Genomic DNA, 17,067 nt, shown 5'->3' on the forward strand with positions numbered 1-17,067 from the left:
ATAAGTGGAACAGTTTGTCACTCAAATTTATTTGAGGAAAAAAAACATTGTTAGGCCATTCAAACAGGTTTACATCAACACTGTTGAAAGCATCAAAAATACAAAAAAAAATCAAATTTCAGAAACGTGACAAATGTACAATTAATAATAAAATGGAAAGAATTATTTGTTCTGACTCATTAGGTGCAGTACATAAAAATCATTTAAGGAAAAGCACAAGTCACAATTTTTTTTCAGTCATTTTTCTTTTTGTTTAAATTTCTAGGCGAACTCTTGAGCAAGTCCCTGATGCGGAGGTACGTCCCCTTAGCTTCGGCCACCTCCGTGTACTCCGGCGTTTCCTCAAAAGGTACGATGCCCTCTGCGAAGCGGCTCCGATGGGGAACGGCCAACACCTTGGGGTTGGCTGCGTTTACATTCAGAGAATCTTGATTGGGGCTCTGGGGACAGTCTTCCTGGACTTTGTTCGGATATCGTAGGCTATCTTCTTGTGATTCAAGCAGAGCGGGACTTTGAGGGCTTTCGTCCTGAGATTCGATTGGACCTGGACTTCGGGGATGTTCTGGGAATTCTTTTGGACAAGGGCGCTGGGGACAGTCTACTTTGGATTCAGGCGCAGCAGGACTTTGGGCGCTTCCTTGTTTGGAAGTAGCCGGAAGAACGTCATCAGCATTCGAGACGTCGCCCTCTCGGGATGCGGGTGGGCTAAGGGTGCCGTCGTTATGAGAAATTTCGCCGTGCGGTATTGGATTCTCATCCGTGTAGCCCCCAACTTCCAGGTTTTCCATTTCAGAGTCATCTTGTATAGGCGCGGACAAGTTGGCCGACTGTCCCGTGGGAGTCCCTGCTGTGGACGTTACCGTGTTGCTGTTGGCAGTATCTGCATTCTGGAGTGCTGCCCAGATTAATCTCTGCTGCTCCTCCAGCTCCTCTAGGGTTAGCTCATCCTCTGTCCCCTCCACAGCATCATCCACCACCACCCATTCGTGGCCCCTCGTTGCCGGGGAGCCATTGGTGGGCGTACGGGGCGGCGGCGTGGGAGTGGCAGGTGGGGTGCATTGCGGCGGAGGCGAGCTGAAGCTCGGGGAACCAACTGGCAGCGGTGGTTGGAAGTGAGAGTTGCCCTGGCGGCAGGATCGGTAAGGGGTGCCGGGATCTATCAGGCAGAAAAATCAAATTTTATTTGTGTGACTACATTAATCATACAATGATTGATAGTTTCTTTAACCCTTAAAAGTCACGGGAGGCATCCTGCGCTCATATCATCACCCATATGCCGCTGGTTGGTCTTCTTTGAAAATGTGGAGGTTGAGGTCCATGGTCGATTTTACTTATGTCAACTGACCAAGTAAAATGGTAGATAATTGAGTTTTATAGATTTCTTTCCCTCATGAATAAACATTAAAACGCTGCATGGACCATGTGTTTATGTCCATATTTCCATCATTTTTTTGTCCTTTTTCAAAACGAGCAACTTTAGCCCTTTTCACACACATATTCAGGGAAACTCCCATTTTGTTCCGGAGGAAGCGTTCCCGACATCGTAACTGCAGTCAATTTAAACTCATCAAGACTGTATTCAAGCTAAAGGTAATATCGGGCCTAAAAAAATCCAGCCCGACCCTTGTCCACGGGTATTAAAGCCCGACCCGGCACGAGCCCGATCAATTAACTTGACTTGCAGGCCCGAGCCCGAAACCCCCTGAAATTTATGTTTTATTTGTAGGCTCAAGCCCGAAAAAAAAAAACCTGAAATTTTACATTTTATTTTTTAGGCCTGAGCCCAAACCCCAACCCGAAATTTTTATGTTTTATTTGTGAGGACTCAGGAGAAGTAGGAAAGGGAGGGGATGCTCCAGTCAGAACTGGACAGAGCACTGCTTACTGCTTGAGAAAACGGACTGGTTGAGTTTTGTGTGATCACATTTGTGTCGATGCCTGTGCATAAAAGCCTGTCTTTTGTAACGAATTCTCAGTTGGCAGAAAACTAATGATGAAAAACTAATGTTTAAGTAGTGTATATATTTTTATGATCATTATAAATTAGGCCTGAACGATATTGGAAAAAACTATCATTGCGATTTTGGGGGGTTTGCAATACATTGCGATATTATATTGCAATATTAAAACAAAGAATTTTCACCAGATAATTTGAATAGCTCTGTTTAGGATAGGCCTGAAAGACATTAGAAAAAATGAACATTGCGATATATATTGCCAAGGCTCCACACTTACTTTTTGCATTGGTTGCACCTAACTTTTTTTTTTTTTTTTTTTGCACCAACACAACATGTAGGTACACCCATATTTTTCACAAGACAAACAGTTTGGTCACACTTGCTTAGCAGGAGGAAGGGTGAGAGGCTGTGGCGCTGTACGAACATGAAGCAGAAAAACATGAATATGTTTTTAAAAATTAAAAAACCGATCCTTTTCACCCGATGATGAAATCGGCCTAATTTTCGATCACTCGATCGGATCGGGGACATCGCTAATTTATATAATGTCGTTTAATCCAGGCTTGCTGTACTTTAAAGGGATCCAGGATCTGCACACTTGCTCCGTTTATTAACAAAAAACAAAAAAACAATTAAAACAATTGCATGTTCCGCGATGTGACTATTGCACATGGACACATTGCGATGGCGATATTCAAACGATATCCTGTGCAGGCCTATAATAAATGTATTTACCCAATGAAATAAAGCTGGAAAAGTTGGTAAATATAAATAAACAGATGCGGTATTGCGGACTCACAAAGGGAAAGATTAAAAAGAGGGCGCATGGCACGCTCTGGCTCTGCAGCTACTGTTTGCAATGACCATACAGAGCCCTCCCTTTTTTAAATCCAAATTATTTATTTTATGACAAGTATTCCTTAGTTTAAAGAGGCATACATCGTTTTAGTATACATATATAAATAAATATTTGTTTTAAAAAGTTAGAGAACCCCGGCCCGGCTCGAACGTAATAGACATTTTAATTTTGTTATGTTTTCAATTTGTTATTTCCAGCTTGCTTTGTTTGTAATTGCAACGTTTGTTTACCGCTTTTCGTCTTACTGCGAAGAGGGAGGAATGACGATCGGCCCGTCATGATATTGACATCATCAGCCATCGTGCTGTGACCCGGGAATTTAACGCCTGCTTTCACACACACCGCTTCCCAGCAAAGTCCCGGACATGATCCTAGGACGCAACCCATGAAATGTCTGCGTAATCTCATCTACATCGTTTTCACACAGAACTGCTGCAGGGTTAGGTCCCGCGTTATTTCCAGTGTTTCGGAGTATATGATAGGGGCTTTTGTGAAATGTGCGGAATGAATGGAAACCTAGATTTAGCGCAAGCAATTGCGTTATTTCATCAACTCGAAGAGAAAGTGCTAGATTTTTTTTTCTTTGTGTAATCCGCATGACAAAGGCGCACAAAAATTGTTGATCATTTCTTTCTCTAAATTTGCGAAAATATTTTGTCTCACAATCAACGAAAATACTGAGAAAAAACGACTGCAAACAAAATAATAATAATAATTTTTAAAAAAATCTTTAAACATAAAATTATTCAGTTTTATTTTTTCTGTTGAATGTTTATCCTAACAAGTTGAATAAACATTACCGAGCTTCAAAATGTTTTATCGCGCATGTTTGCTTGTCAATTGGACATCAATATTACCAATTTTGACAAAATCTTTTTGTATTTTTGGGTCCAAAATGTTGATCATAAATTGGTCATTGAAGAAAACAACAATTTGGACGTGAAGGGTATTGTGTGGTGGAAAAAAGGAACCCAACCAGGCCATTGTGAGCAATTTTTCTTTGAAACATAAAGGCAACATCAAAGGCATGCAAAAATAGGCGTGGTGATAGACATCACTATTAATGTGTCACTTCGTCATTCTTTGCGTGACGCCTTATCAGAGGGGGCCGAGCGTCATTTAATAATAACCCAAGACTGCACACGCTCTAGTCGGATTTAAGCTTGGATTTACTTAGGATTGGATTTAACTACGAAAGTTGTACCGCATACAAACAGGAAGGATTGTCTCAGGAGTGATTTGTTCGAGGATTCAAGGTAAATATGATATTTTTCGTACCATGCATGCGTGATTGAAGCATTTATTCGCAGAGATTTTCTTCTTTGCTTACACAGGGAGGCAGCTAATCTTCATATCTGACCAGCCTCATGGTTTACAACCAAGAATCGAGACTGCTTTACGGCCATATCTATGAAGAACTCTGGGATTTAAGCTTTTATCCACAAGAATTTTCGCCAGAAAAGCTTTTACACCAGGCATCCGCTAGCCTCATTTGCTAATATAGTAGTATGGTCTTTGTCAATATACGTAAAATAAATGCTAACTGTACGGTTTCTTAGCTTTTAACCCAGAATCGAGACTGTTTAACGTCCATATCTATGAAGAATTCGGGGATTTAAGCATTTATTCACAAGAATTTTCGCCAGAAAAGCTCTGTTTACGTCAGGCGCTAACAGTATATAGTGTATAATGATAATAACGGGATATTCTATTCTATAATAAGTAGGGCTGTCAAACGATTAAATTTTTTAATCGAGTTAATTACAGCTTAAAAATTAATTAATCGTAATTAATCGCAATTAATCGCAATTCAAACCATCTATAAAATATGCCATATTTTTCTGTAAATTGTTGTTGGAATGGATATATACTATACTATATATACTATATAAGATGGATATATACATTCAACATACGGTACATAAGGACTGTATTTGTTTATTATAACAATAAATCAACAAGATGGCATTAACATTATTAACATTCTGTTAAAGTGATCCATGGATAGAAAGACTTGTAGTTCTTAAAAGATGAATATTAGTACAAGTTATAGAAATTTTATATTAAAACACCTCTTAATGTTTTCGTTTTAATAAAATTTGTAAAATTTTCAATCAAAAAATAAACTAGTAGCCCTATTCTGTCCTCAATGTGTGTGAGTACACAAATTGACAGATAGCGAACATAAGTTCCAAAAAGAAATCAGACGGTGTGGCAAAGTTGCATGGGCTTTACTGAAGTCACCTCTTTTTGACAGGAGCACGTTTCTTGTATTTTTGTAAAACTGAAAATAACAAGGCAATGTGTCAATAACTTGCATAAATCACAAAATAACATAAAATGTACACACACGTGTCCATTTGAGCAGTAGCACTAGCCAATTAGCTCACAAGCATCTAACAATGTAACTGCATTTCACCATATATGTGAACAAATTCAAATACACATCATCAATAACTATCTAATGCTCATGAATATAAACAAAGGAGGAATATAACTCACAAGCGATGCATGTATTAGACACAAACAGTGTGATGGGGCTATGAGAACTGCCACTGAATACTGGATGCGGACGTTAGCTGGTCTGAATAGCACTGTCTATTAGTGTGAGTTCGCGTCGACATATAATCACGTCAGAAAAGCGCGCCGAAACCCAAATAATCAGCTGCACTGAATCGCCAGCAGAGGACGACATTACGCCAGATAACATATGCAAGTCACACCCAAGCGCCAGCAGAGGGCGGAAAAACTCCATAACACACAATTAACAAGTTGGCCTTTCACTGTACTGACATTTAAATCTGTTTGAGCGGGCCTAGTGTGTTAATTGCGTCAAATATTTTAACGTGATTAATTTAAAAAATTAATTAACGCCCGTTAACGCAATAATTTTGACAGCCCTAATAATAAGTTGTGATTGTATATAGAATTTATTAATTATCTATTTACAAAATATTTATGATTCTGCATGTTTTCCTCAAGTATTAAGTTTCTGATGTTAAATTGAGTGATTCATTAGCTGTTGAAAACTTGCAGTAAATAAAAAAATTAATTAAGTTGCTATTTTGGTCAAAAACATATGTTAAATATTGCTATTGATCCTGAAAATATAGGTGATTATCCCTGCATCTGGTGATTTTTGTGCATCTAGTGTAAAATTTTGAGACTTTTATAGCCATTTTAAATTGTGTTATACTTATATAGAAAATAATCAGGATTTTATAAGGGAACCACTTTGAATTTTTTGATGCCGCTGCTCATGGAGACTCCTATATGGATAAGGTAGGTGCCTGTTTTGGTTTTAGGTCAGTAGCAGCTTTGTGTTTGTAAATATTTGAATTTGATGTTTTTGAAATTAGGCCCCCTATGAATCGGCCCCATTTCCCGTGTCATGTCAATAGGTTATGAAGTCTATGACCTGGTTAATAAAACATTTGAAAAAGCTTTTATTTAATGTACAATATATAAACCGACGTCTCTCACTGACTAGTATATTTACGGGTGAACTTCCGTGGCTCCGACCTGGGATGGCTATGCTTGGGTTTTGCTCTCCTTTGGTGCCTGTGCTTCAGTTACCTTCTCTTTTTGACTAAACCGCATGTAGTAGGATTAATGCCAATCATCGATTCATCGTGTTCGACTTAACTACACGTGATCGAATGGGGGAAATTTATGATCAAAATAGTTGGGGATTAAACAATCAATTGCACCTCTAGATTATGTTTACCTGATTCAATATCCATGTCGGAGTCGCTTTCATAGCTGGATCTGTGCTTCTTCATGATGTGTTGAGACGAGTCCGACTCGAGAGGCCTCTTACTGCTTGGGCTATCGGACTGTTGACAGACAAAATGTCATTTAGACATTGACATTCTGACAATGTTTCGACACTTTTTTAATGTTTTCCAAAACCTTTAAAGGCAACTACAACACCATTATCATGTGCGTTCCAGCAACAATATTATTTAATAAAATGGAAAAAAATACATAATGACATTTTCTGCTGTGTAATAGTAGAATAAAATGTAAATTAAAGCCAGTAGTTCCAGGATGTGACTGTCCTTGGTGAGTGCATTTGAATCAATGCCGGGACCATTTTAGACAATGATATGAAAGTATCCCATAATGCGCGCCCTTCCATATTAATACCCATTTATCACATGGCGCTGTGATCAGGTCTATCAGTGTGTATGCGTGTGGCTATAAATTGACGGTCACAAAATGGCTGTGCTCAAGAGTGCCATTATTTTTTGTGTTTTTTAAAATATTTTCTCCGAGGTCTAAAAGATTTGCCATTGCCATACTCAAATACTTTCAGCAAAAGTCTTTCATGTCAAAGTTATTGATATTGTGTTGTCTGACTGAAAAATGACTCCCCCAGTGTTTCATTCTCAGATATTTCAAAATCTACCATAAGCAGAAAGCAGAGTTGACGTTTTATTTTAAAGATTCTGGTTTCAAATCTTTAAATATTGACTTCCATTGATGGCGCTAGACATCCAATCCATTTGGACTCCCAATCAACATGGATCGGACGTCTAGAGTCCTCAATGGCACTGAAAGATGAGCATTCACAGCCAGTCGTCCTAGTTTACAGTACAATACAGAATTTTTTGTGTTTAAATATAATTAATAGCCATAATTTGCAAGGACCCAAAGAAGAGGCGGTGATCTTATATAATAAGACGCATACACTGAACTTTGGGGCCGCAAGTTAACCCTTTCCTTATTATCCTTGACAAGTAAAATAATAAAAATGTCAAAATTCTAATTGTATTTCATTCAGTACAATCACGACAAAGTGCCTGTATGGTGCCCGCAACTCCCCATTAGACTCTCGCTCCAGTTTTCTCTGCCGAGGCGCATTGCTCTCAGTGTTCTCGCTTTGACACGCACTGAAAATAAATTTCAGGGTTTATATTCAGCGAGACCTAAAGCGGTAATGAACACAGATACCGACTATCATATTCTATTGATTATTGATTATCCTGGGAACAAAATGCCAAAGCTTAAGTATGCTTGAATAAATATGGCTATTATGATGGGATGGAAAATTGAGGCAAATTGTTTTTCAACACTCTCATATCATACCCTTGCTTCTTGATTTTCACCACACTTATCGATCACAACTTTCATCTATTTTCTCTCTCGACTCCTTTCCTTAACTACTTAATTCCAAAGGTATCAAACCTCTTAAGTACTAAGGGAAATAGTATTTTTGATAACATGCTAATCAAAAATCAAAGACATGCCTGATTCTATTGTTTTATTAAAACCATAGTCTAACCAACCAACAATGTAATACATCTAAACTATAAGTGGGTGAGAGAAATGTTTATGTGTGCAAATTAAAGCCCAGCATGCAAGAAATAAGTGATAAGAACAGGCCAGTATGCTGACAGTTGACTAACCACGTCACACCCTCGCCGTAACTGATGGACATAACATCCTAAGCTGACATTGTGTGCCCAGTTAGCCAGTCGTGCCCACTGTCGACTGATGCATACAGAAAGTGTTGCCCTGACCACTGAGACACAGGAACACCTGCCTCACAACCCCATTTTAAAGAACTAAACAATTTCGCCCGACTTCTCTTGATTCCTAGTGGCATGTGTTACCGAAGCAAAGTGGCTGGACAGGTAGGCGGCATAGTTGTGCTTCAGGTGGTTGCTCTGTATGGGAATGGAACTGTAACGCATGAATTCCTGGAAGAAAAAAAAGAAACAAAAACCTTCACTTTAGTTCATTAAAACAACATGAAATGTTCTGATTAAATAATTACATAACATTTACGTAACAAAATTGCTCAGTGATGCCCTAGTCCAGATCTGGGAAGAGATCCCCTAGGACACTCTCCTTCATTTTTTAGGGAGAATGCCTAGGCGTTATAGGGAGATCATACAGGCACACAGATCACACACACTACTAAGCATCATTTTGACTTGTTTAAAGGACATCACATAAAAGTTGGATTAGCCTGTAATTTGCTTTTCAATCTTCATTTTGAGTATAACTCCAAATCCAGACCTCCATGGGTTGATGCATTTGATTTTCACTGATAATTTTTGTTTAAATCGGTTGTCATCACATTCAACTATGGAAAGAACAAAGTATTTAATAAAAATATTTCATTCATATCCACAATGTGTTACTTCAGTATTCATTTTACTTTTTTGAGCAGTGTAGTTTGTATGTTGCCCTAGCGCCTCCCCCTCTACTCTCACTGGCTGAGAGAGTGAAGGCGTGCAGACGGACGAGAAGAGAATGAGGAAGAATGATTGCAGTGGCGGAAAAGCCGTGCTCATTTCTAAAATGGAGGCCTGATGTCAAGAAATACTTTGGGTTTAAACCGAATGACAAAGGGGAGCCAAAGAAGCACCGCAGTGTAAATGGTGCTACAAAGTCTGCCTCGCAAAATGTGGTAACACATCAAATCTCTCCAAACATTTGAAGGACAACCATGCAGAATAGTTCTGGGAACTATGTCAAAAACATGTTGTTCACCACACTCACTGTAATATTGACATTCAAGTGTTTCACCTTTTTGCAAAAAGTATCGAAATACACATTGCTATCGGTAGTAGTGCTGCAACGATTAATCGATTAACTCGAGTATTCGATTAGAAAAATATATTCGAATTAAATTTTGTTGCTTCAAGTATTCGTTTAATTAAAGTGGCGTTGTAATGGTTCAATTTGAAAGTGTTTTCCATTTAGTTTTATTGATTAGGGTGGATACACTGCCCTCTGGTCTGCCTCTTTTCACATGGCTGAATCCATCTGCTCCCTGTTATGACCAACGTAAGCTAAGTTTTTGTTTGAGCTAATGTTTTTTAATGCATTCATAATTTAGTTCATAAGTATATTTAGCCGTTTTTTGTGGGAATATGTGTCTGAACCATTTGTTAAGAGCATTGAAAAAAAAAACAATTTTTGCATTTTATAGCATTTAAGCTAGCGGATTTTTACTATGTAAGTTAGCCAATTGTTCTTTTGTTTTACATAGATCCTCATTTAAAAAAAAAAAATACCGTTTGAGGCTCAGCTCAGGTATTTTAATTTCTAATGTTCCTTATCCGATTACTCCATTATTCAAACTAACTACCGTACTCCATCGATTAATCGACTACTAACATATTCTATAACTGCAGCCCTAATCGGTAGCGAAACAAATTTGGTATCGTGACCAGTGTTGTAACTAACGCGTGACTGTAATCTGATTACTTTCTTCAGTAGCGAAAAATCTCACGCGTTTAGTTTTCCAAACCAGTGATCTGATTAAAGTTAGTTTCCTTAGTGTCTGTGCGTTACTATTTTGTCATTGCCTCATAATGTACTGTATGTAGAATGAAGAATATGGTAGTCAAGTACAAAGAGCATTTTGAATGGAAAATGCTAGAAACTTAGAAAGGTTCCCGCTACGTGTATGTTTCCATGGTAACTGCTCAGAATTACTTCCTGTTTTGGTCTCGAGTCACACGCGCTAAGCGTTTTGGGAATGAGAAAGGCGTTTGCCAACGCGGGTGCACATTAGAGCAGAGTGCGAGGGAATGTTGATCTGAGTACGTCCAAGAAAGTGACTATTTTACCTTCATTCTGGAGGGTTCCAGCGACATGTTGGACTCACTACATGCGCGGCAGTTTTGTAGCTTTGCCGCCGGGTAGTCATCGCTCCAAGTTGGCAAGCATTATTTGAATCATATTCATGTTGCACATTTATGTCGTGAGGTGACGTGTTCGTTTAGCATCTTTGGGATGTGTTTTAAGTCCGATTGAGTGTAAAATGCTTAGTTGCCGCCACGTTTTGTGGCCAAATTGACCGCTTGTGTGTACGGCGTACTTCCGGGTTGTGCGCGTATTCGCACCCGCCCCTACCTTTGTGTTTATTGTACTGTGCAATTCATTTGTGTGTTGTAGATTATTGCGCAGTCAATTTGCATTGTTTTACATTGGCACTGATATGCTGTTAACCCCTAAACTCTAAACCAAATTCCAGAAATTTTGACATTAGGCTTAATCTTCGAGTTTAATTAGTCGGTGGAGCAGATTTATACAAATTCCATCCAGTTTGTCAGTTATTTGTTAGTTTCAGGGCTCTGGAGTGGCTAAGCTAGCACGAGTCAATGGTGGTGGAAATCAACTCCATCGAGTAGTTAATAGAAAAATTCTGATCTTCTCCCTTAAATTATCGGAAAGTCAATTACATGCGATGACAATTTTCTGTTGTCATTCTTATGTTGAGGTGGCAAAGGGAGGAAAAATGGGTAAAAAGTAATGGATAAATAACTTTTAAAGTAACTTAGTTACTTTGATAATAAAGTAACCAGTTAAGTAACTAGATTACTTTTTTGAGGTGTAATCAGAAATCAGTAATTAAATCACTTTTTCAAGTAATCTGACAACACTGATCGTGACATACCCACTGGCAATGCATTCAGGGTGTCCCCTGCCTCTCGCCCGTAGAATGCTGGGATAGGCTTCAGCGTGCCCCACGACCCGATAACAGATAAGCGACACGGAGAACAAATGAATGTGTTAAACTTAGTTTGATATTTGGCTATTTGTATAATTTTCTTCACATCTGATTAAGATGACGCCTTATTTTGCACATTGAGATATAGAAGGACCATGTTATTGCTCTTCTACACCAATAATATGTGTATTGTTTATCTATCTATTAGCTGCTCGAGTCCCCAGATGAAAACCAACAAATCTTGCAGGTCATTACATTAGCTTCGCTAATATCGAGCACAGCTTTTCTACCAAGAGCAACCATCATCAACCCCCCCGTGCAATGCTTGCGTATGACATGGCGCCCTCTGTAAGTCAAAGTATGTAATAAATATTATACATTTTGAAATCAATGGCAATCTTTAATGTGTTTCTAATTTTAGCACGAGAGAACAAGTCTTTACACCCATGGTTCCTTTTAAAAGTACTTGAAAATGTAAAAACAGGGTTGTTGTTGCCTTTTAAAAGTCAAATTTAATGCTTTTTAAATACGTTTAAAAGACCTTAAAAATATCTTGAGACCAAAACATGTCGTCACAATTTCTGACAAAGGAAAAAAAAAAAGCAAAAATTTAATTTCACTGTAAACCCACAACTGCCACAGACCAATAGTGTTTTTCTCCTATCATGTGCGATTCGAACGCTTTGACCCCCATTGTCCACCTCTGTGAAGTTGGCCCCCCATCCGATGCAAATGTATGCAAAAATGATGTCAATCGTTTGTGCTACGTTTGTGCTGTAAAAAGTCTCGTTTGTGCCACTTTTATTTTTGAGATATTTACAAATCTTTTGTGAGTCAACCCGCGGTCAGCCAGCACCCTCATTTCTATCTAAACCGGCTAAAAATGGTGTCAATCATTTGGGCTGGTATGTGCTGTAAATTTTTTCATTTGTGCTGCAACTGTTTTGGAATTATTACAAAGAATGTTTTTTTTTTTTTTTTTTTCTCCCCCGAGGTCATCCAGAGTCTACCCGGCCACCCTCCATTCCAATTGACCTAGAAATGCTACCTTTCGTTTTTGCTTTAAAAACTGTTGTTTATGCTGCTACGGTTTTATAGATGGTACACGACTACACATTTCATTTTATTGTTTTTACTGTTGGTGTTACCACTACATACAAGGTTTTGGTAATTTTATGCCCTTTTCAGTCCATTGCATAAGATGATGGGTGAACTCTGGGTGATCGCAAATAACCAGGAAATGGCGTCATGGTGACAACTTGAGTTGCTGACGCACGCAAAGGTTGCGGACAATGTAGCCGTATAACATATATTAATCACAAACATTCGTATTTAGTGCACAACCATTAATAAAACAAGTACAGAGATTTCCCTGGCATTGAAAGTATAGTCTAAAAATGTAAAACGTACCGCAATCTTCCATTAAATTTAAGGCAAATTTAAGGCCTTTATTATCCGGATTTTAAATTTAAGACATTTTATGGCTTTATTAGGACCCGCGGAAACCCTGAGAAAAAAAAACCAATATTCTTTTTTTAATGATGAATGAGGAAAAAAACAACAAGTAGGTAAATGTAGTACTGACTTACATCTTTGACTTTGTGCGGCACAGGCACATTGAATCCAGGGAAATCCACCAGTTTGGAAATGTCATAAGAGACATTTTGTGGGCTGCTCATACTGTTGTCATTGGACACTAGATGACAACAAACAAAACAACACAATGTGAAGATTGGTAATAGGATTTTCTTGATGAACAATCATTTTTCTTGCTGGTTTGCTTTTGTATGAAACAAATGACAAAATATTTCAAACATGTATTTCATTCCTCTCGACAAACAAGCTTTAAAATAGCCCCTCCCCCCCTCTCCCCCTGAAGTAAATCGCCACAAATAGTATAAGAAATTTGTTCCGGAGTGACTTTTATATCATTTTTTTTTTTTCATAAAATGAATCATGTTTTACATAGGGTTAGGCTTAACACTAACCCACCTCATTCTTTCCAAGCTCTACTAAACCACATTCAATTTGCTGTCATATCATCTATTTCCTTTCTTAAATTGTAATTCTATGTCGACCCCTAGTGGCACTTAAGAGTAACTGGTTTGTTAGGCCCGTTCCACAGACGTTATCACGTGACTACTCGAGCTTACAGCAAACAGAGTGGCAAAATACGAGCTAGCTTAGGCAGCCATTGCTTGCCATTTCATTTTGGTTTGTGCATTGACAAAGCATCGCTTGTAAGTTATATTCTTTTGTTTCATATAAATGATCATCATGTTGCACAATGTGGTGTGTATATTTCATTTGTTTACATTTATAGTCAAACGTAGTTGAAAAAAAACTTTTGGTAAAATGAATTTTTCATGTACTGAAGCTTTCGTAGCTAGAGGTACCACTGTAATAGACATAAATTCACAGGTTTACAACTAATGTATTAAAAAATAGCATGGAAAGGTTTGATGAAAAAGTTTTAGATCAAAAGTTGCTTAAATTTTGATGAAAGAATAATATAATGAATGAACCCTTAATTATGTTAGGTATAGCAACATACACGTCTGGCAGGGAATGAGTTAATAAAAAAAAAAAAAATTGAGGTGAACACACATCACCACCTACACTACGATTACTGCATTGGGAAAGACTCTGCCTTTAAGAAAACCATATGGTAATCATTTTTGAGGTCTTCGTTGCTAAATAGATTTTTTTTTGGGATCAAATCTAAAGGGTTTGTACATATTTTTCTTAGACAGGCACTTCTTAAGTAATTTCAAGACCAATTTTTCCTGTACCTTTTGAAATTGTACCAGTTTTTTTTTTTTTTTTAAACAATGAGGCAGAAATAAATATGATGCCTTCTTACAAGTAAACAAACATACTCGAAGATGTTCTACGATCCCAGGGGCTCGAGAACTTACCGTAAGTTTGAAAGGTGCCAATTCTGGAAACCCCCCGGGAGTAGGCAACTTCAGAAAGAGCGTAATAATAGTAGTAATAAAGCAAATTTATTTTACTTCATTTAATAATTCATATTTTTAAACTTGGTGGTGAGAAATATTGTGTGCCTCACAAGATTTTATTAATTCATTGGAGAATTTAGTTTAAAAATTTGCAGTCAATGGTTTCAAATGTGAGTAAACCCCTAATCTTTTTTCCCTTTTTTTTAATGTAGAGAAAATAACTGAATGAGCAGAGGATGCAGAGGACAGGGCTAGATGAAGTCAACTGATTCGCTGTGGTGACCCCTGAAGGGAAAGCCGAATGGAAAAGAAGAAGCTCAGTCCGGCCCAGGCAAGCAGTCATACCATTTCCATCGTAAAGCGTTAAACCAGACTTCTCCATTTCGGCTTCTTTGAGCCAACCAGGCGGGTATCCTAGCTTCCTCATGCGATAGATGAGAGGCGGTAGGGTGTTGCCGTCCAATCCAAGCGCTGACAAAAGCTCTTCACTGGACACAACGCCATGTAACACTTTACAAACAGAGCTTAAGGAAGAGCGTGTGTGTGCGACGACAAATCCATACCTCAAGATTCCCGGCTTGTATTTGGAGAATCGTTCCTCCACTTCATCTGCGTGGTAGCGTTGGTTCCCAAGTCCTGCATGATTCTGGTACTGGTTGAACTCTTTTCTTCTCTCACTGATGGCTGCCAAGTCTTTAGGCTGACAACACATGGACAAACTCATTTGTCATTGCAACTACATGTCTTCATTTAACTTTAATATCAAACTTTGCTTCAACCATATCCCCTATTCAAAACCAGAAACATTACATTGAAATCCTAACTGGGGTTCTAAACATAACACCAACTTAAAAACTTAAACAGAATTTAAGAATAATTCAAAAGCCTAATCAAGGCTGGAAATAGAATACAATTTATCTGATAGCTTGATGCAATTAAATTTCATTTAAGCGCAATGTAGAAAAAGGTTTTGTGTTTTGTATGTTTTGTATCGTATCATCATCAATACTGACTTGTAGAAGTAAAAGAATCTTGTAAAAGAATTTTGAATCTTAAGTTGAACCCTGGCCCCATGATCAAATGAAAAACAGTTGAATGTATCGACTAATTTGACTTCATTTTATTTTGTAAGTCAACCGGATATTTTATTCTGTAGCCAGATAGAACCAGGGTTGCCAGATGGTAAAGACTGTCTCCAGCCCAATTACAGAGTTGAATTAAAAAAAAAAAAAAAAAAAAAACAGCCCAAATTACAACCTGGCGTTTTACATGTTCCCTTTAAAAACTCAATCTATACGTTGATATTATAACCAGAAAAAAGAGAATAAAGTTAGGAGACATGCTGTAGAGGAGCCATTGGTTTTGCCGATAAGCATCATGGGAAATGTAGTTCTGAAAAAAGGTTGAACTATTGTATTATTTTTATTTCAATAAACAGTAATTAATATTTAATGGTAATTTTATGAGACGGTAAATTAATGTTTGTCAATAGAAATCAATGCGAAGTACAACTTTGACAATATTTTCCAGAGCCAATTAAACGTGCATTCTGGGTGAAATATTCCTAATGAGATAAATGTCAAAACCAGAAGCAAATCAACCGGTCACAAGGAACTGATTCCAAACAAACCAGAATATAGAACTATATATATATATTTTAGGGCTGTCAAACGATTAAAATTTTTAATCGAGTTAATTACAGCTTAAAAATTAATTAATTGTAATTAATCGAAATTCAAACCATCTCTAAAATATGCCATATTTCTCAGTAAATTATTGTTGGAAAGGAAAGATAAGACACAATTTGTTTATTATAACAATAAATCCACAAGATGGCAATAACATTATTAGAAAGACTTGTAGTTCTTAAAAGATAAATGTTAGTACAAGTTATACAAATTTTATATTAAAACCCCTCTTAATGTTTTTGTTTTAATAAAATTTGTAAAATTTTCAATCAGAAAATAAACTAGTAGCTCACCATTGGCACATGGACTCCCTGCCGTTCTTCCACAGTGTCTTTAACTACGTAAGGTAGTGATTGAAATACACCACAAGGTGGCAATGTAGAGTTTTAAATTAATTAGAGAATTAGCCAACGAGTGCGTTTCGCCCCTCAACTGACGCTGTAGTTTCCGGGTTCATTGTACCTTACGTTCATTTGAGTGTTGGCTTCACAACGTACGAGACTTCAGATAGTTTGACTAAATATTGGCATCCAGTGTATTTGTTGAGCTAAATGAAATGTTTGAATAGTGTATGACCAATGTCTCAGTGAGTTTTACGTATATTTTGCATAGCTATTTTGATTGGGAATGTCAGTTCTCTTTGCACTGTTGTTTAACTGTGTGAGAATAGGGCCCACTAATACAGATTGAAGCTGTTCTTTTGGTGAACATTTTTTTTTTTGAGAGAGAGATATTATTTTTGTTGTGCTTTCACTAAATGATACTTATGTTTGTTGTGAAGGAGTTGCCGAAGCTTATGCCAATTAATGGTGCGGTCCAATGAACGGCTGTGTCCACTCGCCTTTTGTAATATTCTGATATAGAATTATCTGAGGCACCCTGAAGTGCACGCGGCGCCATTGTTGTTTACTCACATGATGCAGAAGTGAGTTAGGGTTACGGCCCGCCGAGACCCATAAGCTGTGTTAATGTTGAAGCTGAATGTGCTAATAAATAAAATGCCAGCACGTTGCGTGTGGTATACCTTTGTTAAGAAAAAGCACAAAACAAGACACCTTTCGTTGCCTCTTAGCTCTCAATATGCAAAAAACGGCGTCAGTGTAATCTGTTTGAGGCAATGCATGAGTGG

General features: G+C 37.7%; 1 protein-coding gene across 2 annotated transcripts in view; it reads right to left on the minus strand.

Moving 5' to 3' along the window:
- The window catches only part of zcchc8 (zinc finger, CCHC domain containing 8), a 31,688-nt gene continuing 14,621 nt past the window's right edge, over nucleotides 1-17,067 (minus strand). Inside the window, exons 7-12 of one of the 2 annotated variants that reach the window (XM_057831452.1) lie at nucleotides 14,814-14,950; nucleotides 14,596-14,738; nucleotides 12,880-12,986; nucleotides 8,436-8,522; nucleotides 6,545-6,653; nucleotides 1-1,156 (exon numbers count right to left, since the gene is read on the minus strand). In XM_057831452.1, coding sequence (XP_057687435.1) covers nucleotides 234-1,156; nucleotides 6,545-6,653; nucleotides 8,436-8,522; nucleotides 12,880-12,986; nucleotides 14,596-14,738; nucleotides 14,814-14,950 — 1,506 coding nt within the window. In that variant the 3' untranslated portion in view covers nucleotides 1-233. The remainder of the gene's footprint in view (nucleotides 1,157-6,544; nucleotides 6,654-8,435; nucleotides 8,523-12,879; nucleotides 12,987-14,595; nucleotides 14,739-14,813; nucleotides 14,951-17,067) is intronic. The other variant, XM_057831451.1, reaches the window with a different exon arrangement.

This window comes from Corythoichthys intestinalis, chromosome 3 (genome assembly GCF_030265065.1).
Source record: "Corythoichthys intestinalis isolate RoL2023-P3 chromosome 3, ASM3026506v1, whole genome shotgun sequence".
Taxonomy (NCBI): Eukaryota; Metazoa; Chordata; class Actinopteri; order Syngnathiformes; family Syngnathidae; genus Corythoichthys; species Corythoichthys intestinalis.